At 54.7% G+C, this 20,615-nt stretch overlaps 2 protein-coding genes across 4 annotated transcripts; one reads left to right on the forward strand and one right to left on the reverse strand.

Annotated features, from left to right (window-relative positions):
* Window positions 1-459: 459 nt before the first annotated feature.
* RRP9 (ribosomal RNA processing 9, U3 small nucleolar RNA binding protein) lies at window positions 460-7,997 on the reverse strand. Its single transcript, XM_039243609.1, has 15 exons — window positions 7,861-7,997; window positions 7,489-7,571; window positions 4,605-4,708; window positions 4,164-4,231; window positions 4,040-4,081; window positions 3,630-3,756; window positions 2,970-3,094; window positions 2,795-2,887; window positions 2,362-2,462; window positions 2,147-2,281; window positions 2,009-2,071; window positions 1,713-1,858; window positions 1,551-1,630; window positions 735-808; window positions 460-627 (listed from the first exon to the last, which is right to left on the reverse strand). The coding sequence occupies exons 1-15, from the start codon at window positions 7,939-7,941 to the stop codon at window positions 534-536; spliced, it is 1,416 nt and encodes a 471-aa protein (XP_039099540.1). The 5' UTR covers window positions 7,942-7,997; the 3' UTR covers window positions 460-533.
* Window positions 7,998-8,673: 676 nt separating this feature from the next.
* On the forward strand, window positions 8,674-15,677 carry PARP3 (poly(ADP-ribose) polymerase family member 3). 3 transcript variants are annotated; one of them, XM_039243711.1, is made up of 11 exons: window positions 8,675-8,811; window positions 9,492-9,678; window positions 10,327-10,452; window positions 10,654-10,842; window positions 11,054-11,186; window positions 11,277-11,503; window positions 11,758-11,904; window positions 12,110-12,196; window positions 12,456-12,633; window positions 14,511-14,666; window positions 15,110-15,677. In XM_039243711.1, the coding sequence occupies exons 2-11, from the start codon at window positions 9,499-9,501 to the stop codon at window positions 15,277-15,279; spliced, it is 1,593 nt and encodes a 530-aa protein (XP_039099642.1). In that variant the 5' UTR covers window positions 8,675-8,811; window positions 9,492-9,498; the 3' UTR covers window positions 15,280-15,677. The 3 variants fall into 3 exon arrangements, with proteins under 3 accessions (XP_039099644.1, XP_039099642.1, XP_039099643.1); XM_039243712.1 differs by having other exon boundaries at window positions 9,495-9,678; XM_039243713.1 differs by lacking the exon at window positions 14,511-14,666 and having other exon boundaries at window positions 8,674-8,811.
* The last annotated feature ends 4,938 nt before the right edge of the window (window positions 15,678-20,615 follow it).

Here is a 20,615-nt window from a genome sequence, read left to right on the forward strand (position 1 = left end):
AAGTCTGACACTTGTCCCCAGGCAGTAAGAAGTGCAGTTTGTCCCCTCTACCCCAGGGGCAGTCTGTCCTCTCTAGCTTCTTGACCTGGTCTGGGGGGGCGGGAGGGGGCAGCGCAGGTCCCCCTGACTTGTAGGCCTAGTGGTCTTCTTGTCAGTTCGGACTCCCCAGCCAGCCCCAACACATAATTGGACAGCCATGGCTTCCTAGCTGAGGGGTCAGCTTCTGACACCTGCCCCCAGAGAAGTGGCTGGGGAGCTGGCCTTATAAGGTCACAGAGGATACTCAGGGACCAGATTTCTGAGGTCTCCATCCCCAAGGTCCATGGAAAAGGATAAAAAGCTCTCCGCCACCAAAGAGGCAGAAGGGAGACTGTGGGAGCCCTGTCCCTCCCTGGCCTTTTCCAACCCACAGTCCCGCCATCACCCACTCTCCCGACCCAAGAAGCTGCAAGAGACAGGTCCAAAAGAGGAGGCTTTTAATACAAAGAGGGCAGGGCCTGGCCTGGGAGGGACTTAAATAAAGTGGAGAAGCATCAGGAGCCGGCCGTGGGGGGCCTGGGAGCCCTGCGGAGGGGGATGATGCAGACGGAGTTCCGAGCCTCTTTGATGCGCCACCAGCGGCCAAGCCTGCAGAGGACAAAATGAAAGGAGCAGCTGAGGCCAGGCCCGAGGACCCACACTCCCACCGTGCGGCCCAGCCTCGCCACCCTCACCCCTCCAAGGGTGCCTCATACCTGTGCTCCTGCCCCACCCCGGCCACCAGGAAATCCCCGGAGCTGGAGAACTTGAGGCTATTGATGAAGCCCACCTGAGAAGAGGGAAAGACATGGAAAGGTGTGAGAAAAGATCCCCCTAACACCCCAGCCTCACAGCCAAGGGCTTGGCCTCAGTGGGCCTAGCTCAAATCCCTGCTCTGCCTCCTGCCACCCAGAGCAGCCCCTGACCTCTCAGGGCCGCAGGCTCCACACCTGTGAGGTGGAGGAAACCGAAGCAGCAGCTGCACAGTGAGTTTGTGAGGACTTAAGGAGACAGTGTATGCCAAGTACGCCGGGTGTCAGGAGTGGCCCAGGGCTTAGCTCCTGGCTGTGGCGTCCTGGAGACCCCATGACCATCACCAAGCCCTTCACTGTCACCAGGTGTCGCTGACCATCCTGCCAATCCCCCTTAGGGTGCCACACGTTCACAAGCCCTAGCCTGGTGTCAATCCGGCACCGGCCATGCAGAGCCCATCAGAGTGCCAGGCCCTCCATGCCTCTGCACCCACTGTTCCCTGCCCTGTCCCTGCCTCGTTCCCCTGCACCGGGGACGGGGTGGGGATGGAAGAGGGGAAAGGGGAGGAGGGGAAGAAGGAAAAGGAAAAAGGAGGCAGGGTTCCTGTCAGGCCCTGTGGTAGGAGCTGGGACTATGAAAAAGTGAAGGTGTAGCTGGCCCTGACCTGAGGAGCCTCCATTCCGGCAGGAAAATAGAGTAAGGGTCTAATTCCAGGGGCCACAAGCTCCTGGGGCTCGGGAGGGTGGTAAACACAGGCTGGGCACTCGAGCCCCACTCACCAGGGGAATGTCACAGAGAGGGTCAAGCCGCCGGAAGCCCTCCCCACACTGCCAGAGCCGCACGCAGGAGCTGTGGGAGCCTGCGGGGGACAGGGGGACGGTGAGCCCCTCCACATCGGGCCACCCTGCAACCCCCTCCTCCCCGCCTCAAAGGGCACCCGCCTGTGGCTACAAGGTCCGTGTTGAGCAGGGCTGCCACCGACGACACCCAGAAGGGCTGCTCCAGGCCCGGCTCCCCCCGTAACCCGTGGGCCTCACGCTGCAAGGCAAGTGGCCGCTTCTTAGAGAGGCCCCACAAGGCCACAGAGCTGCAGACAGAGAACGTGATCAGCAAGGGGCTGGGGTAGGACAGAAAGGCCACTCAGTGGAAGGAATTATACCAGATGCACAGGGGGGTTCCAGGAGGCAAGTCCAGGAGCAGTGGCAGTGGCCTGAGACATCCAAAAGGCAGCTCTTACCCATCATCCGCACCCGACACCATGTGCTCCTCATTGATGAGCTGGATGCTGTCGATGGAGCCCCTGGCAAAAGGAGTGGTAAGGGGCACGGTCCCTCCCCCAGCCCCCTTCCCAGCCCGGCCCAGTGGATCGCCTTACTGGTGGCCATAGAAGACAAGCTGGGACTCCTCTGGGATCTTCCACACACGCACCGTTCCGTCTCGGCCCCCGGCCGTCACGCAGCACTCCCTGCTCAGGGCATCCAGCGCGGCCACAGCATCCTGGTGCCCAAAGCTGGAGGGGGGCAGAGGGAAGATAAGGTCACTCGTGAACAGGCGCACACATCCGCACACCCTCTGCCTGCACACACTCACAGCGTCTCCACATAGGAGTTCTCCGCCACGTTCCACACCTTCACAGAGCGATCATGGGACGTGCTGTAGAGCTGGTGGGTGCCTCTGCGGAAGGCCAGCCCCTAAGGGAACACGGAGAGCGGGTGAAAGGGGACATGGACTACAGCGGCTGAGACAGGGGTCAGGCCCAGGGAGGACTTCCCGAAAAGCAGGTTACAAGGCACAGGAACCAGGGCACACTCCCCGGCCATCAAGCAGCTGCAGACTTCTCAGAGGCCTCCCTGCTTCTCAGGCAAGCCCACGCAGCCTCTCCCAGCGCTTCCCTATCCCTCTACCCCGTTATACCCTTTACGGTGCCACTCACTGCACAGAAGTGCCAGGTTCTCTGACCCCAGGGACCCTCTGCCTCATTCACCCCATCGCCCAAGCCCCGCCAAACATCCACAGCTCCTACCGACACAGCGTCCCGGTGTCCCGTGAAAGTATACAGGTGTCGGCAGCTCTGGGCCTCCCAAATGAGAATGAGCTTACTGCGGTCACCTGAGGCCTGTGGGGATGATGACAATGGCCCCGGGCACCCACTGTGTGTCCAGGCCTCTCACCCGCCCCCGGGGCCAACCCTGCCTTACAAGGTACTTGCCATCGGAGGAGATGGCCATGCAGAGGATGTGGCTGCCGTGGCCGGGGAGCTGCCCCTCTGCACCCTTCTTGGCTCGTGGGATCACATGAAGCTTCCGTCCACTCTCGACACTCCCTGACACCAGGAAAGAGAGAGGCTACTGCGATGGAGGAGAGACTGACTGCTAAGCCCCGCAAGGGCAGCACAGGGCTGTGGAAAAGGTCGTGGCCTCAGGGCTGAAGATCTGGCTCAGCCACCGTGAGATCCTGCACAAGTCCCCTCAGTTTCCTCACATGGTGACAATAATCCCAAAAAAGCAGCTACAAATCCCCAAAGAGAGGGACAGGATGGTGCTTTAGGACCAAGGGTGCGCATTCTTCCAGTTTCTCCTGAGGGTGGATGAAGGAAGTACTCAGTTGTCGAAGAGGAGACCCAGGAGGACCAGGACGCAATCCCAGGACTGCACGGAGCCTCAGTCGTCCAGCTGCCCACTTGCAGCATCCCTCCTCATTCAATCATCATCCTGCCTCAGTTCATCATCCTTCAGGAGCAAACTTACTTCTAGCTTTCCCCATCAGGCCTCACTCTGCCCTGATTACTCCCTCCTCTACTGACCAGCCTTCCCCAAAGACCCCTGGGGGGCTGCACCCCCACCCAGCTGTTCACTCACACTTGATAATGGTGCAGTCTTTGGCAGCAGAGAAGATGGCCGAGTCGTCAGGAGTGATGACCACACATGTGATGGAGAGCTGGTGTCCCCGTAAGACTCGGATGTCGGCTGGGTCTGGGGCTTGAATCTGGGTGGGCAGGGCTGGGTCACTGCGACAGGGGGCAGGAAGCCCCTACACACACGCGCACGCATGCGTGCACCATTCTTTTCCACCACCCTGACCAGAAGGCAAACTGGATGCAGGACTCCAAGGATCAGACCTATCTGGTCGTGTCTGCCCGAGTGCCCACCCACCACGTTCCAGAGCAAAGACCTCACAGCCTGAGCCCCCAGTTGGGCCACATGCCCACCAACCCAGGCGGGACCCCTGATTCACTCCAATCTTATACCAAAGTGCCCTGCCCACTCACCTCCTTTGCCACCGACTTCTGCAGCCTGCCTCTCTGCTCGAGCTGCAGAGAAAGGAGAGGGTGAGCCGGACCAGGGGCGGACCAGCCCCACCCTTCTCTCCCACCACCTTCCCTCCACACTCACCACGTCCTCCTTCAGGCGCCCTGCCACCTGGTCCTCCTCAAATGCCTGCGCCTCAGCCTTCTCCTCCTCTGTGCAAGGACAGACCAGACCAAGTGAACCCAGGCCGAGACTCCACTTCCCCCTTCCCGTCCCCACCCCCCCACCACCTCCATCCTGGGCCCCCAACACTCAGGCTGTGTCCCATGGGAAGTTCAGGATGCCTTGGGCAAAGGAGAGGTTTCCTCCTGCCTACCCCCTGCCTTAACTTAGAGATCAGGCTGAAGCCCCCTGAAGGTCTAGCCCAGCCCAGGAGGCCCGTTAACCTCCTAGCCACTCTCCCCCGGGGCCACTGGCGCCAGGAGCTCTGGCAGTCCACCAGGTCCCTGCATCAGTCACCCATCAGGTGCGGCAGGCAGCCTTAGGCACAGACCCTGCACTCACAGGCCCAGCGCATGGGCTCACCTTGTTGCCTGAGCTGCTCCAAGTAGAGCTTGGCCAAGCGTAGCTTCTTTTCCTGGGCTGTCTCCTCCAGCTCCTCCTCCTCCTCAGTCCTCCTGGGAGCTAGGCTGTGGGAAGGGGCTGGCTCTGAGGGGGCTCACCCTGCTCCTCTGGCCTCTAGGATCATGCCTCCTTGCTGCCTCCCGACACTCAATTGTCCCATCCTGCCAGCCCCCAAGGCCAACAATTACACATGCAGAAAACCAAAAGAGGTGACTTAGCAAACTGAAAGGACCCACCCAGTGCCTGACATTAGGGTGAAAAGAGACCCAAAACCCAAAAAGAGCACTGTGAAATTTCTCAATTCTAGAGGGAAAGAGAAGGTTCTACAGGCTGCTGAGAAAAGGGTCACATACTAAGGGTCAGGAATCAGGGGCACCTGGGTGGCTCAGTCGGTTAAGCGTCCAACTTCAGCTCAGGTCATGATCTCATGGTTTGTAGGTTCGAGCCCCACGTCAGGCTCTATGCTGACAGCTCGGAGCCTGGAGCCTGCTTCAGATTCTGTCTCCCTCTATCTGCCCCTCCCCTATTCATGCTCTGTTTCTCTCTGTCTCAATAATAAATAAACATTAAAAAACAAAAAAGGAATCAAAAGTCTTCAGAAGTCTCAACAGCAACACTAAAAGCAGGCAGACAAGGAGCCTCACACATAAAATTCTGAAGGAAAATGTGAACTCCTGAAAGGCCATGCCAATTATTATCAGATATACAAGGTGCCACAGGACTGGTCTTTTCTAAACGTCATTAAGGGATGGGCGATGTGCTCCCCAAACAAGAGGAAAAACTGAGAATGAGAAAGGCACGGGAGACAGGGAATAGGAGATCCAACATGGAAAGCAGAAAAGGTAAATCGCAGAACCACCCCCCGAGAGGGGCGCAGCCAGGCCAGGTCTGATAAAAGGACCTAAGAGGCAGACACGCTGGGATGTCACTGCCTCATCCTCATTGCCATAGACCATCCGCTACCTTGAGGACAGGATTCCAGGTGAAGCTTAACTGGTCTTGGCTGACCTTGTGGTGAAGTTTCTGCTTTCCCTTCCAAGCACCACTCCTACCCCAGCTGAGTGCATTCTCTTTACCCAAGGCAAGTCCTACTTTGACTTGCTCTTGGCAGCTAGAGGTAGGTCACAGGAACCATCCCCTTTGATCATGTACCTAAAGATACCTAGTCAAATGCCCCATTTGTTCCCCAGGACTCATTCATGACCTTGCCCACAACTTTCCCAGAGAGGACCTTGGAAATTCTCAAGGAAGCTACGGCTAAAGCAGGCCACAGAGACCATTTAGTACTCAGTGCTCAGCAAGCCTTCAGCCAACAGGGTTGGTGGCTGCTCTGCTAACCAGCCAAGGTTAGAACTTGCACTCCTTTTACCCAAACTAATTCGTCTACTGTTTAGGAGTTCACACATAGGAGACAGAACTCTAAAGGAAAGCAGATGATTCCACTCATTTGATGTTCTGGAAAAAGCAAAACTCCAGGGATAGTAGTTAGCAAGGGCTGGAGGGAGGGCAGTAACGGACTACAAAGGAGCAGGGGCGAGTTCCGGAGTGTGATGAAACCCTTCTATACCTTCACAGTGGTGGTCATTATACAACTGCATGTGTTTGTCAAAACCCACAAAAAAAAAAGGTGTACACTAAAAAAGATGAATATTACTGTATGTAAATTATATCTGAATTTTAAAAATGAAGAGGAGGAGAAGGAGGGGAGGGAGGAAGGAAGGAAAGAAGGAATGACCAAAGAAATGATTAACTCAGTTGGGGCTTCCAAGTTTCTGCAAATGGTCTAGTTCCTAACCTAAGTGATGGGTGCAATGATGGGTTCATCATTTCATCACTGCTCCTTAGAGTACAAACACATTTCATGAACTATTCTGTAATTCAGACATTCACAACATATTCTTTAAAGATTACAAGTATTTGGCACAGGGCCAGGCACATACCTACCTAGAGTAACCTCCAGAGTAAGTAAAAAAAAAAAGTATGTATGATGTGAGCATGTTAAGGCCAACATGTGCTCAGCTTTAGAAGCTGAATTTCTAAAGCCAGCTCTTAGGGAAGGCACCAGGATCCTCTGGTATGACAGCCTCCATTCCACAAGCTCAGGCCTGACACCTTGCTAGCCCCCTCTGAAACCCTCCAGCATGCCCCACCCCTGTCACCTGCAGAAAGAGGGAGGTATTCAAAGCCCTCCCAATCTGGATGCAGCCCCAACCCTACCTTTCCATCCTCTCCATCTCCCAATCTGGCCCATGGAAAGCCCTAGATTTTTCTCTGATTCCTGAGTGTCCTCCCTGCTTCTACATGAGGAACTCCTTCTCATCTCTCCAGGCCCTATTTAAATGTCCCCTCCCCTGTCTCCAGAACCCAGAACTGTAGAATACACATCCCATTACAACACGTTTTGTCTTCACCTGCCGGATCATTTCTATTCTCAACAGTAAAGTCAGTGCCTGGCACATGTTGGGAGTCAGGGAAGAGAACAGCAACTGTGAAATTGAAGAAAAGCAGATGAAGAACTAGCAAGCATTTCTTACATCCCTCTTCTCTTACCAGCCAGTCCAGCCTGTTCTCAGGTCCCTGCCATGAACCAGGGAGTTCTCACTGGTCTCCCACTGGGACTAGGGGTTCTCCCCACACAGAGACCCTGCAGGGAAGGAGATGAGACTTCTCAAACTCCTCAAGATGAGTCCTACTCATCAGGGTTAGAACTAAAGGAAAAAGCCAATACCTAAGAGCCAAAAAGGCGGGAGACCTGGGTTCTAGGCCCAGCTCTGCCCAGACTCACCGAGTCTTCCATACACCATGGGCCCCAGTGTCCCCTTCCCCTAGGTGGAAGAGTGCTCACCTCTCAGTCTCAGAGTCGCTGGAGATCTCCTCATTCATCTTGCCGCCTCGCTTGGACTTGCCCTTCTCCCCAGCAGAATCGGCCTGAGAATTAAATAATCGTTTCGTTGGTCAAGGGTCCCAACCACCCCGGCACTATCCAAGGGCCCTTTCCAATCCCTCGAGAGGCGCAGGACTAGGAAAGGCAGTTTGGCCCCCCGGCTCAACTGCAAGGCCTTCCAGGATTTGGCCCGCGGAGGGAGGAACGAAGCTGACTCCAGCTGGGATTCCGAAAAATTGGGCCGCGGAGGACCCAGGGACCTGGGTGTCCGTAGGAGACGACGGTGGTCCCAGTTACGGGACTGACTCTGGCCCGCAGAAACGCCAGGCTCACCTTCCGCCGCCGCTTGGCGGCCCCTGCACCGGCCCCCGAGGCTGACTTTCCGCGTTTTCTAGCCGCCGCTGCCGCCGACATGCTGCCCACCGTGTGTGTAGCGACCGCCACGAAGAACTCACGTGGCTGCTAAACCCGGTTGGTCTGGCAAGACCCGGGTCCGGATAGGCTCCCATTGCCCGGTGGGCCCCGCCTCCCACAGCTCCATTGGGTCCTTTTGTAAACTCTGCCACGCCCCCAAGCGCCCATAGGGTAAACGCTTGTGGCCACGCCTCCAACAGTTCCTACAGGCTCCCGCGCCAGGCTCCAGTAGGTAGCAAGCCTCTCCGGGCGCTTCCGGCACAAGGCAATGGCGCGTGCGTCCTGCTGCGGGCTGACGTCCAAGGGCGGGTCGGAAGAGACTGGCCTTCTCTGTGTTTGCGGCCCTTGAACGCTGGGAGGCGTCAGAGATGCAGAGTGGTTTCACGTCTCGGAGCGTGACTCCTCCCCGTCGGGGGCGGGGGCAAAAACGAGCCTGCCTGGCACTAGATAACCCGGAAAATTTAGGCAGCCTCGAGAGGAGAAGAGGTCGGCAGTGCCCGCACCTGTGCCCAAGGTGGACTTGTACTGCGAGCCTCAGGCCAGACAAGCGGCGCTAAGGACGGGTCAGTCCCTTAGGCCTTGGCTGTATCCCGATCAAGTGTCCACGGGTCCGTGGGATAGGCGGCTGGCCTCCGCCTGCCCAGCCTCTGACTCACTTGACTGGTGGCCAGATAGTTAGAAAACCACACCCCCCACTCCTGTGCTGGCCCCTGCCCCCACCTCTGGCGTTTTAAGGAAATCACTCCCCAAGTCACGCCTAAGGTTCCGGAGGGTTTCTAGACAAGGCCCTAGAACTGGAACTGCCGTGGGGGTCCTGATACTAGACCTGGTGGCCGCCATCTCTCCCAGGTCACTGCTTCTTTCTCCTAGGTGAGTGCCCTATGGCCCTGTCACAGCCCTCTGCAAGGCAGGGCAGGGATGGGTGGGACTGGCCCTTGCCCTCTGGCAGTTCAAAGTCGCTGATCTCAGACCTTGACTGGCACCCCAGAACTTTTGAACCCCTTGGGAATGAATGGTTTCTGGGGTCCTGGCTCTCAAGTTCTAGAGGGACAGATCTGGCCTCAGGAGTGTGGCCCCTGGGCGCTACTGCCCACTCTCCTCCATAGTTGAGTGACTCAGCCCAGCAACCATGCCAGCTCCATCTGAGTCAGCTGAGACAGGGGAGGAGCAAGCAGTACCCAGAGAGTGCTCTGGAGAGAGGAGGAGCCCAGAAGCAGGAGGGAGGAGATTCTCCTTTCACTTTCCTTCCCTCATCAGGACATACCGGATTACTAGAGAGGGCAGAGGACCACTCTTGCTAGACCCCAGGGCAGACTGGACAGCGTCCTGGCCTGACCCCTGTGAATGGGGAAAGGGAGAGGTGACTGGTGCAGAGAGCTGGTTTTGGTCTGAGTCTGGGAATGGGGAAATGGAAGCAGGGGGAGACAGTGGCTAGAGGGGGGCGGGGAGAGAATACCAAAGGGCGAACCCAGAGTGGGGCAAGTTGATGCTGTGCCAGCCAAGTGGGATGCAGAGGTCATGAAGGCCTGAGGGCCCCCTCTGTGCCCCAGAAGAGCCATGGCTCCAAAGCGCAAGCCCCCAGTGCAATGTGAGGGCCCCAAAAAGAAGAAGGGGCGGCAAGGGGCAGAGGAGGACAGCTTTCACTCCACTGCCAAGGCCCTCAGAGCTGCACCCACAGAGAAGCACATAGTCCGAGTGGACCCAGCATGCCCACTCAGCCACAGCCCTGGCACTCAGGTAAGCTGTAGTCCTCATCCAGTCTTGGAGTCCGCTCCTTCCTAGATACAAATACACTCAGACCTGCTCCCCTTCCCACTGGGGCTTGGCTCTGGCCAGATAGTTCAAGGTCCCAAGTAAGCCGTGTTCCCCCAAGACCCCAAAGGTCATGTAGGGTTGTATCCCATCAGATCCAGGGAGGTCATGTCTGCTCTTCAGACCCAGGGCAGGCCCCTGAGCTTCTTAGGCCTCCCCCTGCCATACTTAAGGCAGGGCTGTGACCCATCAGTCTCCCCAGGGCTCACTGATGCTTCCTAAAGCAGCCCCACAGGGCCACGTCCCCCTGAGATCCCTTGCATGGCAGGGTTGTGTCCCTGTCAGCCCTCCAGGGCAGAACCAATGTCTCTCTCTGATTCCCTGATATAAGACATAGCCATGTCCTCCCTGAACTCCCCCCAGCTGCCTGGGTTTAGTCATGTCACCTCAGTCTGTGTCCCTCAGGGCAGAACCATGACCTCCTCGGGCCTTCCCTGCCAGGGCCTCCTCTGATGCCCCAGTGCAGCATGACTCCTTCCCCATCAGACCCCTGTCAGTGTGCAGCTGGGTACCCTGTCCCACTCCGGGGCAGCCCGAGCCAGCCTGCCTTCCCCATGCCCCCTCCGGCCCCAGGTGCACGAAGACTACGCCTGCACCCTGAACCAGACCAACATCGGGAGCAACAACAACAAGTTCTACATCATCCAGCTGCTGAGAGAGGGTGACCGCTTTGCCTGCTGGAACCACTGGGGTCGTGTAGTGAGTGCCACCTTCCCACCTTGTGCCCACCTTCTCCCCACCTCTCCCTGCTCATGCCCCCTACTCCCCCAGGGTCCCCACAGCTTACTCAGCTGCTGATCACAACCCTCCCCACCTCTGACTGCCCAGGCATAACAGAGGCCAACTAGTGTACACGGTGGGCACTGTGGCAGGCCCCCCCTTGAAGGCTGTTGGTTGCAGGGAGAGGTGGGCCAGTCAAAGCTCAGCTACTTCGTGTTATTGGAGGATGCAAAGAAGGACTTTGAGAAGAAATTTCGGGACAAGACCAAGAATAGCTGGGTGGATCGGGACCGTTTTGTGGCCCACCCTGGCAAGTACACGCTTATTGAAGTGCAGGGAGAGGACGAGGCCCAGGAAGCCGTGGTGAAGGTGAAGTGGCCAGGGAGGGTGGTGGGCCCTGGGATGAGGGAGGGGACTAGACAGAGAGCCCCAGCCAGTTGTGTTCTGCCACTGTCCGGCTATGTGGCCTCAGGCACGGACTTCCCCTCTCTGGCCTCAATCTAGCTAGTCTCTGTCTAATGCCAGGCTCTGCTCTGGCTGTGCCCAGCTGGCCCTGCTCATCTGTGCCCTCTACCCCTAGACGGATGGAGGCCCAGTGAAGACCGTGGTTCAGCAGGTGCGGCCCTGCTCTCTGGATGCAGCTACACAGAAGCTTATCACCAACATCTTCAGCAAGGACATGTTCAAGAATGCTATGACCCTCATGAACCTGGGTGAGGGGAGAGGAGCCAGGCAAGGTTGCAGGGGCCTAGGGGCTGCAGAGCCATGGGACTGAGTCTCCCTGACCCTCCCCACTCCCCTAGATGTGAAGAAGATGCCCTTAGGGAAGTTGAGCAAGCAGCAGATTGCACGGGGCTTCGAGGCTCTGGAGGCACTGGAGGCGGCCCTCAAAGACCCCACGGATGGTGGCCTCAGTCTGGAGAAGCTGTCCTCCCACTTCTACACCATCATTCCCCACAACTTTGGCCGCAATCGGCCCCCATCCATCAACTCCCTTGAGCTTCTGCAGGCCAAAAAGGATATGCTGCTGGTGAGGGGCGGCAAGTGGGCAGACAGTGGAGCAGACAACAGACTGGGCAAGGGAGATGGAGGACAGATGGCCAAGAAGGCCAGATAGGTGGACCAAATGGATGGGTTGAAGGACAGGGGAGGGGAAGTCTATGCAGGTAGATGGGGGGGATGTACAGGTGGACAGACAGGTGGGGTAACCGTGGTCCCAGTCTTTGGGAGGGAGGAGGCTGGGAGTTGAGAAGACAGACAAGCTGCCGGTGCCCACCGCTTTAGGTGCTGGCAGACATCGAGCTGGCTCAGACCCTGCAGGCAGCCCCCGAGGAGGTGCAGGTGGAGGAGGTGCCACACCCACTGGACCGAGACTACCAGCTCCTTAAGTGCCAGCTCCAGCTGCTGGACCCAGAGGCACACGAGTACAAGGTGGGCCGGGTCCCACAGAGGAGCCCAGCTAATAGCGGGCACTGTCCCTCTGCCCATCTGCCCTCCTGGTGTGCAGAGGAATCCCTTGGCCTTGGCCTTCTCTTCCTGTGTCTGTAGGGCCCAAGGAGCGCTCCGGGACTGGGGCACCAGTGGGGGTTTGTCCACACATGTTAGTCTCGGCACCCAGCTTCTGCTTTCTTTGCAGGTGATACATACCTACTTAGAACAGACGGGCAACACCTACAGGTGCCCTGTTCTTCAACATGTTTGGAAAGTGAACCGAGAAGGGGAGGTAAGGGAGAGTCCTTCCAACCCACTCCCCTATCACTACCTGACCCTGAAGGAATGCCCTTGGCTTATGTGCCTGCCCATTAGTGAGTCACCTTAGCAACTTGACAGTTTCCCCCAGACCCAGGTCTTGTGCATGTGTGCATGAGTGGGTGTGATTGGCCAGAGGGGACTTTGGCCTTGGTGGTACTCTCTGAGCAGCAGGAAGAAGCACCTGAGCTTGGATAGGATGACCTTTCCTGTTCCCACCGCCTCCCCCTCAGGGAAATAGGTTCCAGGCCCACTCCGAGCTGGGTAATCGGAAGCTACTGTGGCATGGCACCAATGTGGCTGTGGTGGCCACCATCCTCACCAGTGGGCTTCGCATCATGCCACATTCCGGTGGCCGCGTTGGCAAGGGCATCTACTTCGCCTCAGAGAACAGCAAGTCAGCGGGCTATGGTGAGGTACCCCTGGGGGCCACCTGGGCAGGTGCAAGACACGAGGGACGACCAGGCCCAGTGCTCGTCCAACACGCAGTGTTTCCAGGAGAGGAAACCTTGAATAGCTACTGACCAGAGTGCTCTTTGGGGCATCCTGAGGCCTGGGGGGACCCAGAGGAGGGGCCAGTGGTCAGAGACAGGTCAGACAGCCCCAGGCAGCATCCCTTCCTGGAGCAGGTCATGCAGATAGGATGAGGGTGCCAGCTGGATGTGGAGGGGGGTGCGGTGAAAGAGGAGCTTGGAGGTAAAGAAACTAGGAAGTGGCACATAGGCTGGGAGGTCAGGACCTCCGAGCACAGCCTGATGATAAGGCTCCAAGCAAATGCCAGGTGTGGGTGGGAGGGCTGGGGCCCAGAACATCAAGGGAGCTTTATCCAGATAGTGATGGGGACCCTCACCAGACTTATGTATAGCAGCAGCATCTCAGTGGCTACAGCTTAGGGAGGGCAGCTGAGGCCAGAGGCACAGAGAGGCCATGCTCTCACCCAGGCCAGATGTGATGGGCACACAACCCAGGCAGTGGAGGTGGGGGAAGAAAGAATCCGTGAGAGGGGCGTGTGGGAGGTGGGATGGGCAGCAAGTGTGACAGGGTTGAAGATATCTCTGATGACCTCCAAGTTTTGATCCAGAGGTGTCCTCACTGAGGAGATCTCCCCAGACTGGCTCCTCGGCCAGCCCATCCTTGGAGATCACCACCACCCGCTGATCCAAGAGAGCAAGGTTGGATGGGGCTGACGTTCTAGGATGTCTGAGGTTGCCCAAGGCCAACCTCCTGGTTGTCCACCAGGAGGGCAGAGGAGCCTACGAAGGATTAGAGGGTAGCCTCAGGAGAGCCAGTGCAAAGGTCCCAGGCTAGGGGGTGGAGGGTGCCAGTGGCAAGATCAGCAGAGCAGGCCAGAGAGAAAAGGCCTCTGCCCTGGATTTGGTCACTGGGAGCCCTTTGCTGACCTTGGTGTTGGGGAGGAGCGGCTGCAGACACCTGCTCTCAGGGATCCGAGGAGTGGGGTAAGGGGTGGGAGGGAGCACGGTCAGGACAAGGGGTGTTTTTAAGGATGTTTAACAAGCTGGTGTTATAAGAGTGGGCACTTTTCACCCTCCTGCACTGTTGGTGGGAATGTAAACTGGTGCAGCCCCTCTGGAAAACAGTGTGGAGGTTCCTCAAAAAATTAACAATAGAACTCCCCTAGGACCCAGCAATAGCACTGCTGGGAATTTACCCAAGGGATACAGGAGTGCTGATGCATAGGGGCACATGTACCCCAATGTTCATAGGAGCACTTTCAACAATAGCCAAAACATGGAAAGAGCCTAAGTGTCCATCAACTGACAAATGGATCAAGAAAATGTGGCTTATCTATACAATGGAATACTACAAGGCAATGAGAAAGAATGAAATCTGGCCATGTGTAGCAACGTGGATGGAACTCGAGGGTGTTATGCTGAGCAAAATAAGTCAGGCAGAGAAGGACAGATACTATATGTTTTCACTTATAAGTGGAACAGGAGAAACTTAACAGAATACCATGGGGGAGGAGAAGGGGAGAAAATAGTTGGGGAGAGGGAGGGAGGCAAACTATGAGAGACTCTTGAATACCGAGAACAAACTGAGGGCTGATGGGGGTGGAGGAGAGGGGGAAGGGGGTGATGGGCATGGGGGAGGGCACCCATGAGCACTGGGTGTTATATGGAAACCAACTTGACAATAAACTATTGAAAAAAAATAAGAGTGGGCACTTTTCAGGGCCCAAAACCAGAGGAGGTAAGGATGTAGCAGAGGGGGGCCAAGGAGTCACGGAGGGCCACGCTGCCCACACTGAGCTTCCTTGGGTCCCCCAGTTACTGGTATGTCCTGCGGACCCCACCAAATTGGCTACATGTTCCTGGGTGAGGTGGCACTGGGCAGAGAATACCACATCACCATCGACGACCCCAGCTTGAAGCAGCCACCCCCTGGCTTCAACAGTGTCATTGCCCGAGGCCACACAGAGCCTGGTGAGTCCTGAAAAGCTAGACAGGCCTGAGAATCGACACCTGGGGCTGAGCTAGGGGACCTGAATGCTTTCAGGGAAGACGTGAGCAGGGAGGGAGCTGAGGAGAGGGGCAAAAAGAAGCAGGCTTTCTCACTACCTCATTCACTTTGTCATTCGACAAACATTTGCTGATTCAACATATCGTTCCTGGGTATCCAAGAGGGCTTCAAAGAAGAGGTGTCATTGACTAAGCATTGAAAGATAAGTAGGAATTTTCTAGGCAGAGAAATAGGGAGGATATTCCAGGCAGAAGGCCCAGCCTGTGCAGTGGTTTGGAGATCCCAAGGTGGGAATGAGCAGGTGTTCCCCTGTGGCAGAAGTGGAAAGCATAGGAGGCAGAACTTACTGGTAAAGCCAAGGACCAGTGACCCTTGGGTCACCCATGGCCCTCGCTTTACCCTGCAGATCCAACCCAGGACACCGAGCTGGAGCTGGATGGACAGCGAGTGGCAGTGCCCCAGGGCCAGCCCATGCCCTGCGCAGAGTTCAGCAGCTCCACGTTCTCCCAGAGCGAATATCTCATCTACCAAGAGAGCCAGTGTTGCCTGCGCTACCTGCTCGAGGTTCACCTCTGAGCTGTCTGCCTATCCCTGCCCTGGGGGCCTGCTGGGAGGTAGACCATCATCTCAACCTTCCTGCCTATCCCCCGTACCACACCTTCTTGTCCCCAAATCTCACTCTTGTGTCCCAGACAGTGATCCCCCTTCCCTCTAATCCTTGCTAGCCCTGGCATGGCTGTGGCCCCAGAGTCTCGCCTCCTGAGGGGATGGACGTGATGGACTGCCATTATTACTGGGGCACAGATAGAGCAGCCCATTCAGGTTAGAGGAACACAGGCTGAGAGTGGGCAGAGTCCCAGATCCACCCGGGCTGTCAACCCTGGCCCAGATTGTCTGTCCAAGGGGTGTGAGCACCAGGGTAGGCTCAAGTTCGAGCATACACAGCAAGCTTATTAAATATTATATCTGCTCACTCCCTGGCCTCTGCTTGTCTGTGCTACAGCTGTACCAGCCCGGGCCCCCTTTTCTCTTGTTGGGGACCCACCACACGGCACAGCAGCCCCAGCCCTACTCCAGGGAGCGAACACTCACAAGGTTGATGTGGAACATGTGCGTGCACACACGCACACACACATACACACACACAGGTTGATCTACATCCAAGTGTGCAAGAGCTAGCCTCATGATCACTGAGCCTTCAGTTCTCTCACCAATTCAGAACTGTTGGGCATTTGGGGACTCACCTGGTGATTCTGCCCAGACATGACCAGGCAAATCAAGCATTCCTGTCTTGGGGCCAGACATCCACATGTATCTTATATCTGAATATTAACAAGTTTGGCATGTATCCATGGAACACTGCTCTACAATCGTGAAAGGAACACCAGCCACCCTCTGGTAGCCCTGTCCACAAATGGGGTGCAGGTGCTAGAGAGCAGATCATGGTCCAGTCCGGGGGCTCACACTGCATTTAGTTGTCATGTCTCATGCGTCTCCTTCCATCTGAAGCCATCCTCAGCCCTTCTTTTCCCTTCATGACTTTGACATTCTCGATACTCATGAAGGGGATGGGCCAGTTGTTTTACAGACTATCTCAAAATTTAGGTTTGTCTGATGTTTTGTCATGATCAGATTCGGGTAGTGCAATGTGAGCAGGAACATGACCTATATGAAGTGTCTTCAGTGCATTATATCCAGAGGGACATGTCCCATTCTAGGTGATGTTTATTTTGATCTCTTAAGGTGGTGACCTCTAGGTTTCTCCACTGGAAAGTTACCATTTCTCCTATTTGTAATTAATTAGTAATCTGTGGGAAAATATCTGAGGTGTAAGGGTTCTATTTTTCCTGGACTTTCACCCACTAGCTTTACTATCCATTGATGATTTTTACCTGAAATCAATGACTTCAATCCATTTTTGCTAAGATGGTAGCAAATGACAGTTATCTAATCCCATTATTTCTTTTATATTTATTGATTACTAGTCCTCTTTATTATCCATAAGGACTTGTGGATTCTTATTTTATGCATTGGGTTATAATCCATTACTGTAATTATCCCGATCTTCAAAAATGCCCCAGATTTTGCCAGCAGAAGGTCTTTCATACTGACTCCTGGATCTACATCATTTTTTGAGCACTTTCTTATATTCTGGCATCACCAGATGTTCCAGGCTCATCTCGCATAAACCCAAATCAGCCATTTCTCCAAGGAGCCCTGGTCCCCTGTAACATCCTAGATTTGGGCAGGAGGTATGCTTCTTGGTACTAGAGTGTCATTGCTAGTAAGTCCTTGTAGTATGAAGAGCCAGGAAATATGTAAAGAAATGAACGCATCTGTCTGTCTATATATATTTCTCCAATTCTAATCCAACACCACAGGGCTCTTCCATCCTTCCCCAAATATATATTTAAAGTATCTCTTTTCTCTAACAGTCAGAATCTTGGTTTCCATCAACCTTAATATATTTACTTATCACTTAATCCCACGTAAAAAGGGGTTTCAGAATTGCTACAGCTGGGGGCACCTGGGTGGCGCAGTCGGTTGGGCATCTGACTTCGGCTCAGGTCATGCTCAGAGCCTGGAGCCTGTTTTGGATTCTGTGTCTCCCTCTCTCTCTGACCCTCTCCTGCTCGCTCGCTCTCTCTCTCAGAATAAATAAAAGTTAAAAAAAAAAAAAAAGAATTGCTACAACTGTAACCATTGTGAAAAACAAACCTAAGTTGAGCTCCAAGTGTATTGAATCTTACTCATGACTATCTTCTACACTGATGAGCTATTTATCTCTTCAGTGTGGTTGTTATGCATTTGAAATACAGGGAGGTTCATTTGTTTCTGTTTATAATTCACTTTTAGGGGATTTTCCTCGTCTTCATTGATTTGTTTTTTTCAATACATAGAACATTAACAGAGTTCCCAAAAGTCCAGTCCTTTGCACAAAAACATGTACTCCAAAAAGGGTCCTTCTCCAGCCTTTCACTCCATTCCCACCAACCTGCTGCAGTTTCTGGTTTATCCTTCCTGCATTTCTTTGTGCAAATTAAACAAACAAACAAAAAAAAAACCCACATAAACTACAAAGTGTTCCATTCTCCCTCCATTTTTAATTGAGTAGGACTGCTTTGGAGGGAGAGGGCACTCTCCAACCCACCATCATCTCTGTCCCTCCCCTAGCACCTTCCCCAGCCCACTTTTCTCATTTGCTATTACCACTTGCCCTTCTGAACCCTCCCCGGGCCCTGGTGGCTCAGGCACTGCCCCAGCTCTGCAGGCCCAGCTGGGCAGGGAGAAGAGGAGGGACAAAGTGGTGGACTTCCCCTTACTCTGGACCAACACCTCAAAACTCCAGCTTCACCTCCTAAAGGCAAATGCCTATGTTTAAACTGTGGCCAAGCTCAGGAAGTGGTATCTGTGTGGACAGAGCCCAGGAAGCAAGTGACCTGGGTTCCAGGTGCAACTTACCTGTATGATCTGGGACACATTCCTTACCTCTCTGAACATCAGTTTTCTCATGTGAATAATGGAGAACTGGATCAAGTCTTTCAAATTCCAGCAGGAAATGAGTCAAATCCGGAAGTTCGTGCCCTGGTGGCTAGCATCTAGCTCTATACAATGCTGATCATGTGCCTGGGGTGGGCTCTAGGGGCACAGGCATGAGCAAGGCACAAAGTCCCTGCTCTCATGCAGCTTACAGGCTAGTACAACAGGCTCAAAACAAGCACATGCATGGATATGAAATTTATCAAGTAGGGAAAGTGCCAGGAAGAAAAATAAGTCAGGGTAAAGGGATTAGTGAGGGAAGATGGGGGGATGTTAGAAAAGACGGTCCCTGAAGGCCGCTCTCAAGCAAAGCCCTGAATTAGGTGAGGGACGAAGTCCTGGACAGATCTGAGGGAAGCATGTTCTGATAGAGGAAATAGCACATGTGAAGACCCTGAAGTGCAAACCAGTTTGACATGTTGGAGGTTCAGCAAGACGGTTGCTATGGCTGGAAGTGTGGTCGCCAAGGAGTGTGAGGTCAGAGAGGTGGGGAGAAGGCCAACTGGCACAGAGGAGCTGAGAGTCTATTCTGATGATGGGAAGCTCTTAGAGGGATGACAGCAGGATCACGACACGATCTGATTTGTTTTTAGAGGGATCCACTTCAGCTGCTGTGTAGAGAGTGGACTGGAGGGTGTGTTCATCAAGATCCAGTCAGCAAAGCTGAAATCACCCTGGGGATTCCTGACAAGGGGATTTGATACAGGAAAGAAACTGAACTACCAGAGGGGGTGGTGAGGTGATCCAAAGATTGGCAACAGCAGGAAGTTGCTACCACCCTTAGGCTGGAGGGGTAATGGAAGGAAAGGAGGGAGGCCAGGGTCTCCCTGCAGGCATGGAACCATGGAGGCACCATGGAGGCATGAAGGAGAGAGCGGTGTCCTCCACAGAGGACAGTAGATTCAGAGCCCCAGGCTGAGAGCATGAGAGGGAAAATACCTTGGCTTCTTCCCTCCTTCCACCCTCCAGTCTTCTGCTGCTAACTTCCATTAGCTGAGTACACCCCAAAACCAGCTGGCAAAGAACCCTCCGAAGTACATTTCCCTGGAAGGCGGAGCACTGGGGTAGACTGGAGAATGGATCTGAGGACAAACAGATAAAGAACTAGCATGAGGTGCAGAGGCAGAGGCCAGGAGATCAGGTGGGAGAATGCTGAAGTGGTTCAGGTGAGGTGTGGTGGTGGGGAGAAATGGCTGGATTCACACATATTGATGGATTCACACACATTGATGGACGTGGGGCCTGGGGGAAGGGAGGCATTAATAAAACTTTCTGATATGGGGAAGACTCTGTGAGGAGCACGTTGGGGAGAGAGGTCAAGAGTCATGGCTTTGTTTTCGACATAGGAAATTTAAGGTGCCCAGTAGTCAAAAGTACTGGGGGAAATGTTGGAGAGGCAGGGGAGAGAAAGGAGCTTCAGATATAAGTCAAGCCACAAGGGTATAGATAGAGATTTTGACAGGGAACTGGGTGACTTTGGGGGCACATGTCCCATTAGTACCCTGAGCCAACCACCTTGGGCGTGGGGGATGCCGTACCCTGACTGGCCGGGACTGGGTTTCATACCTTAGGAAAACGAGTGGGAATCTTGCTCTCCCAAACCCTAAGCCCTGAGAATTGGGGAGCAATGGTTTCCTAAAGGAAACTCAGGGTGCTCTTAGCAGGAGGGGACTTGTTTGCTAACAGCAAAAACAAAACCAGACAAAAAACCGGCAGTTGAAACGGTAACTACACTTAGCATGGTGAGCGTTTTGTAATGTATAGAATTGTCCAATCACTATGTTGTACACCTGAAATTAACATACTATTGTAGGTCAACTATACTTCAATTAAAACAAAACAAAACAAAAAGAACCCAGCAGTTTCCCCCAAGGCCTCCTCTTATTAATTCCACACAGTATCATGAAACACTTAGTCTGTGCCAAGTTAACCCCAGGTGAGAGCCTCCTATGTGCCACATCCTATGATTCCCCCCCCCCCCCCCCCTTTCCTAGCCTCCTTTCTGAGGGAACTAGCCCTTCTGGAGCTCTCCCCGTTGCAGCCTTGTCTTACTGGTACCTCAGTTTCCCCTCAGGACAAAGGCTGAATAATCTGATTACCCCACTGATGGAGATGAGAAGGCAGAGCATGTGGAGGGCCACTTCCTACCCTGGGGAAAGGCAGAGCAGGGTCTGGCAAACTCTGAAACCCCCACTCTGATGTCCTCAGTCTAGACTCCAGCCTGTGCCTATTCTGGCACCCCCTCTAGAGGCACCCCCAGCTCTTTCACAGCACAGTCTCCAGCCAGCAGCTGGCAGCTGCTAGGACCCAGGGGGCTGGTGCCAGGCCCTGCTCCTCCCTTGCCAGCTCTGTCTCTAAAGGGCAACATCAGA

This window comes from Hyaena hyaena, unplaced genomic scaffold (assembly GCF_003009895.1).
Source record: "Hyaena hyaena isolate Hyena2069 unplaced genomic scaffold, ASM300989v1 scaffold_231, whole genome shotgun sequence".
NCBI lineage: Eukaryota > Metazoa > Chordata > Mammalia > Carnivora > Hyaenidae > Hyaena > Hyaena hyaena.

Excerpts from the sequence above, each read along its gene's own strand:
- RRP9 (XM_039243609.1), bottom strand. The coding sequence starts at position 7,941 with ATGTCGGCGGCAGCGGCGGCTAGAAAACGCGGAAAGTCAGCCTCGGGG. Across the intron at positions 2,888-2,969 it reads CCTCCGATGGCAAGTACCTT|GCCTCAGGTGACCGCAGTAA; the intron begins GTAAGGCAGGGT and ends TCATCCCCACAG. Across the intron at positions 628-734 it reads GGGGTGGGGCAGGAGCACAG|GCTTGGCCGCTGGTGGCGCA; the intron begins GTATGAGGCACC and ends TGTCCTCTGCAG.
- PARP3 (XM_039243711.1), top strand. The coding sequence starts at position 9,499 with ATGGCTCCAAAGCGCAAGCCCCCAGTGCAATGTGAGGGCCCCAAAAAG. Across the intron at positions 11,187-11,276 it reads TATGACCCTCATGAACCTGG|ATGTGAAGAAGATGCCCTTA; the intron begins GTGAGGGGAGAG and ends CCACTCCCCTAG. Across the intron at positions 11,504-11,757 it reads CCAAAAAGGATATGCTGCTG|GTGCTGGCAGACATCGAGCT; the intron begins GTGAGGGGCGGC and ends CCACCGCTTTAG.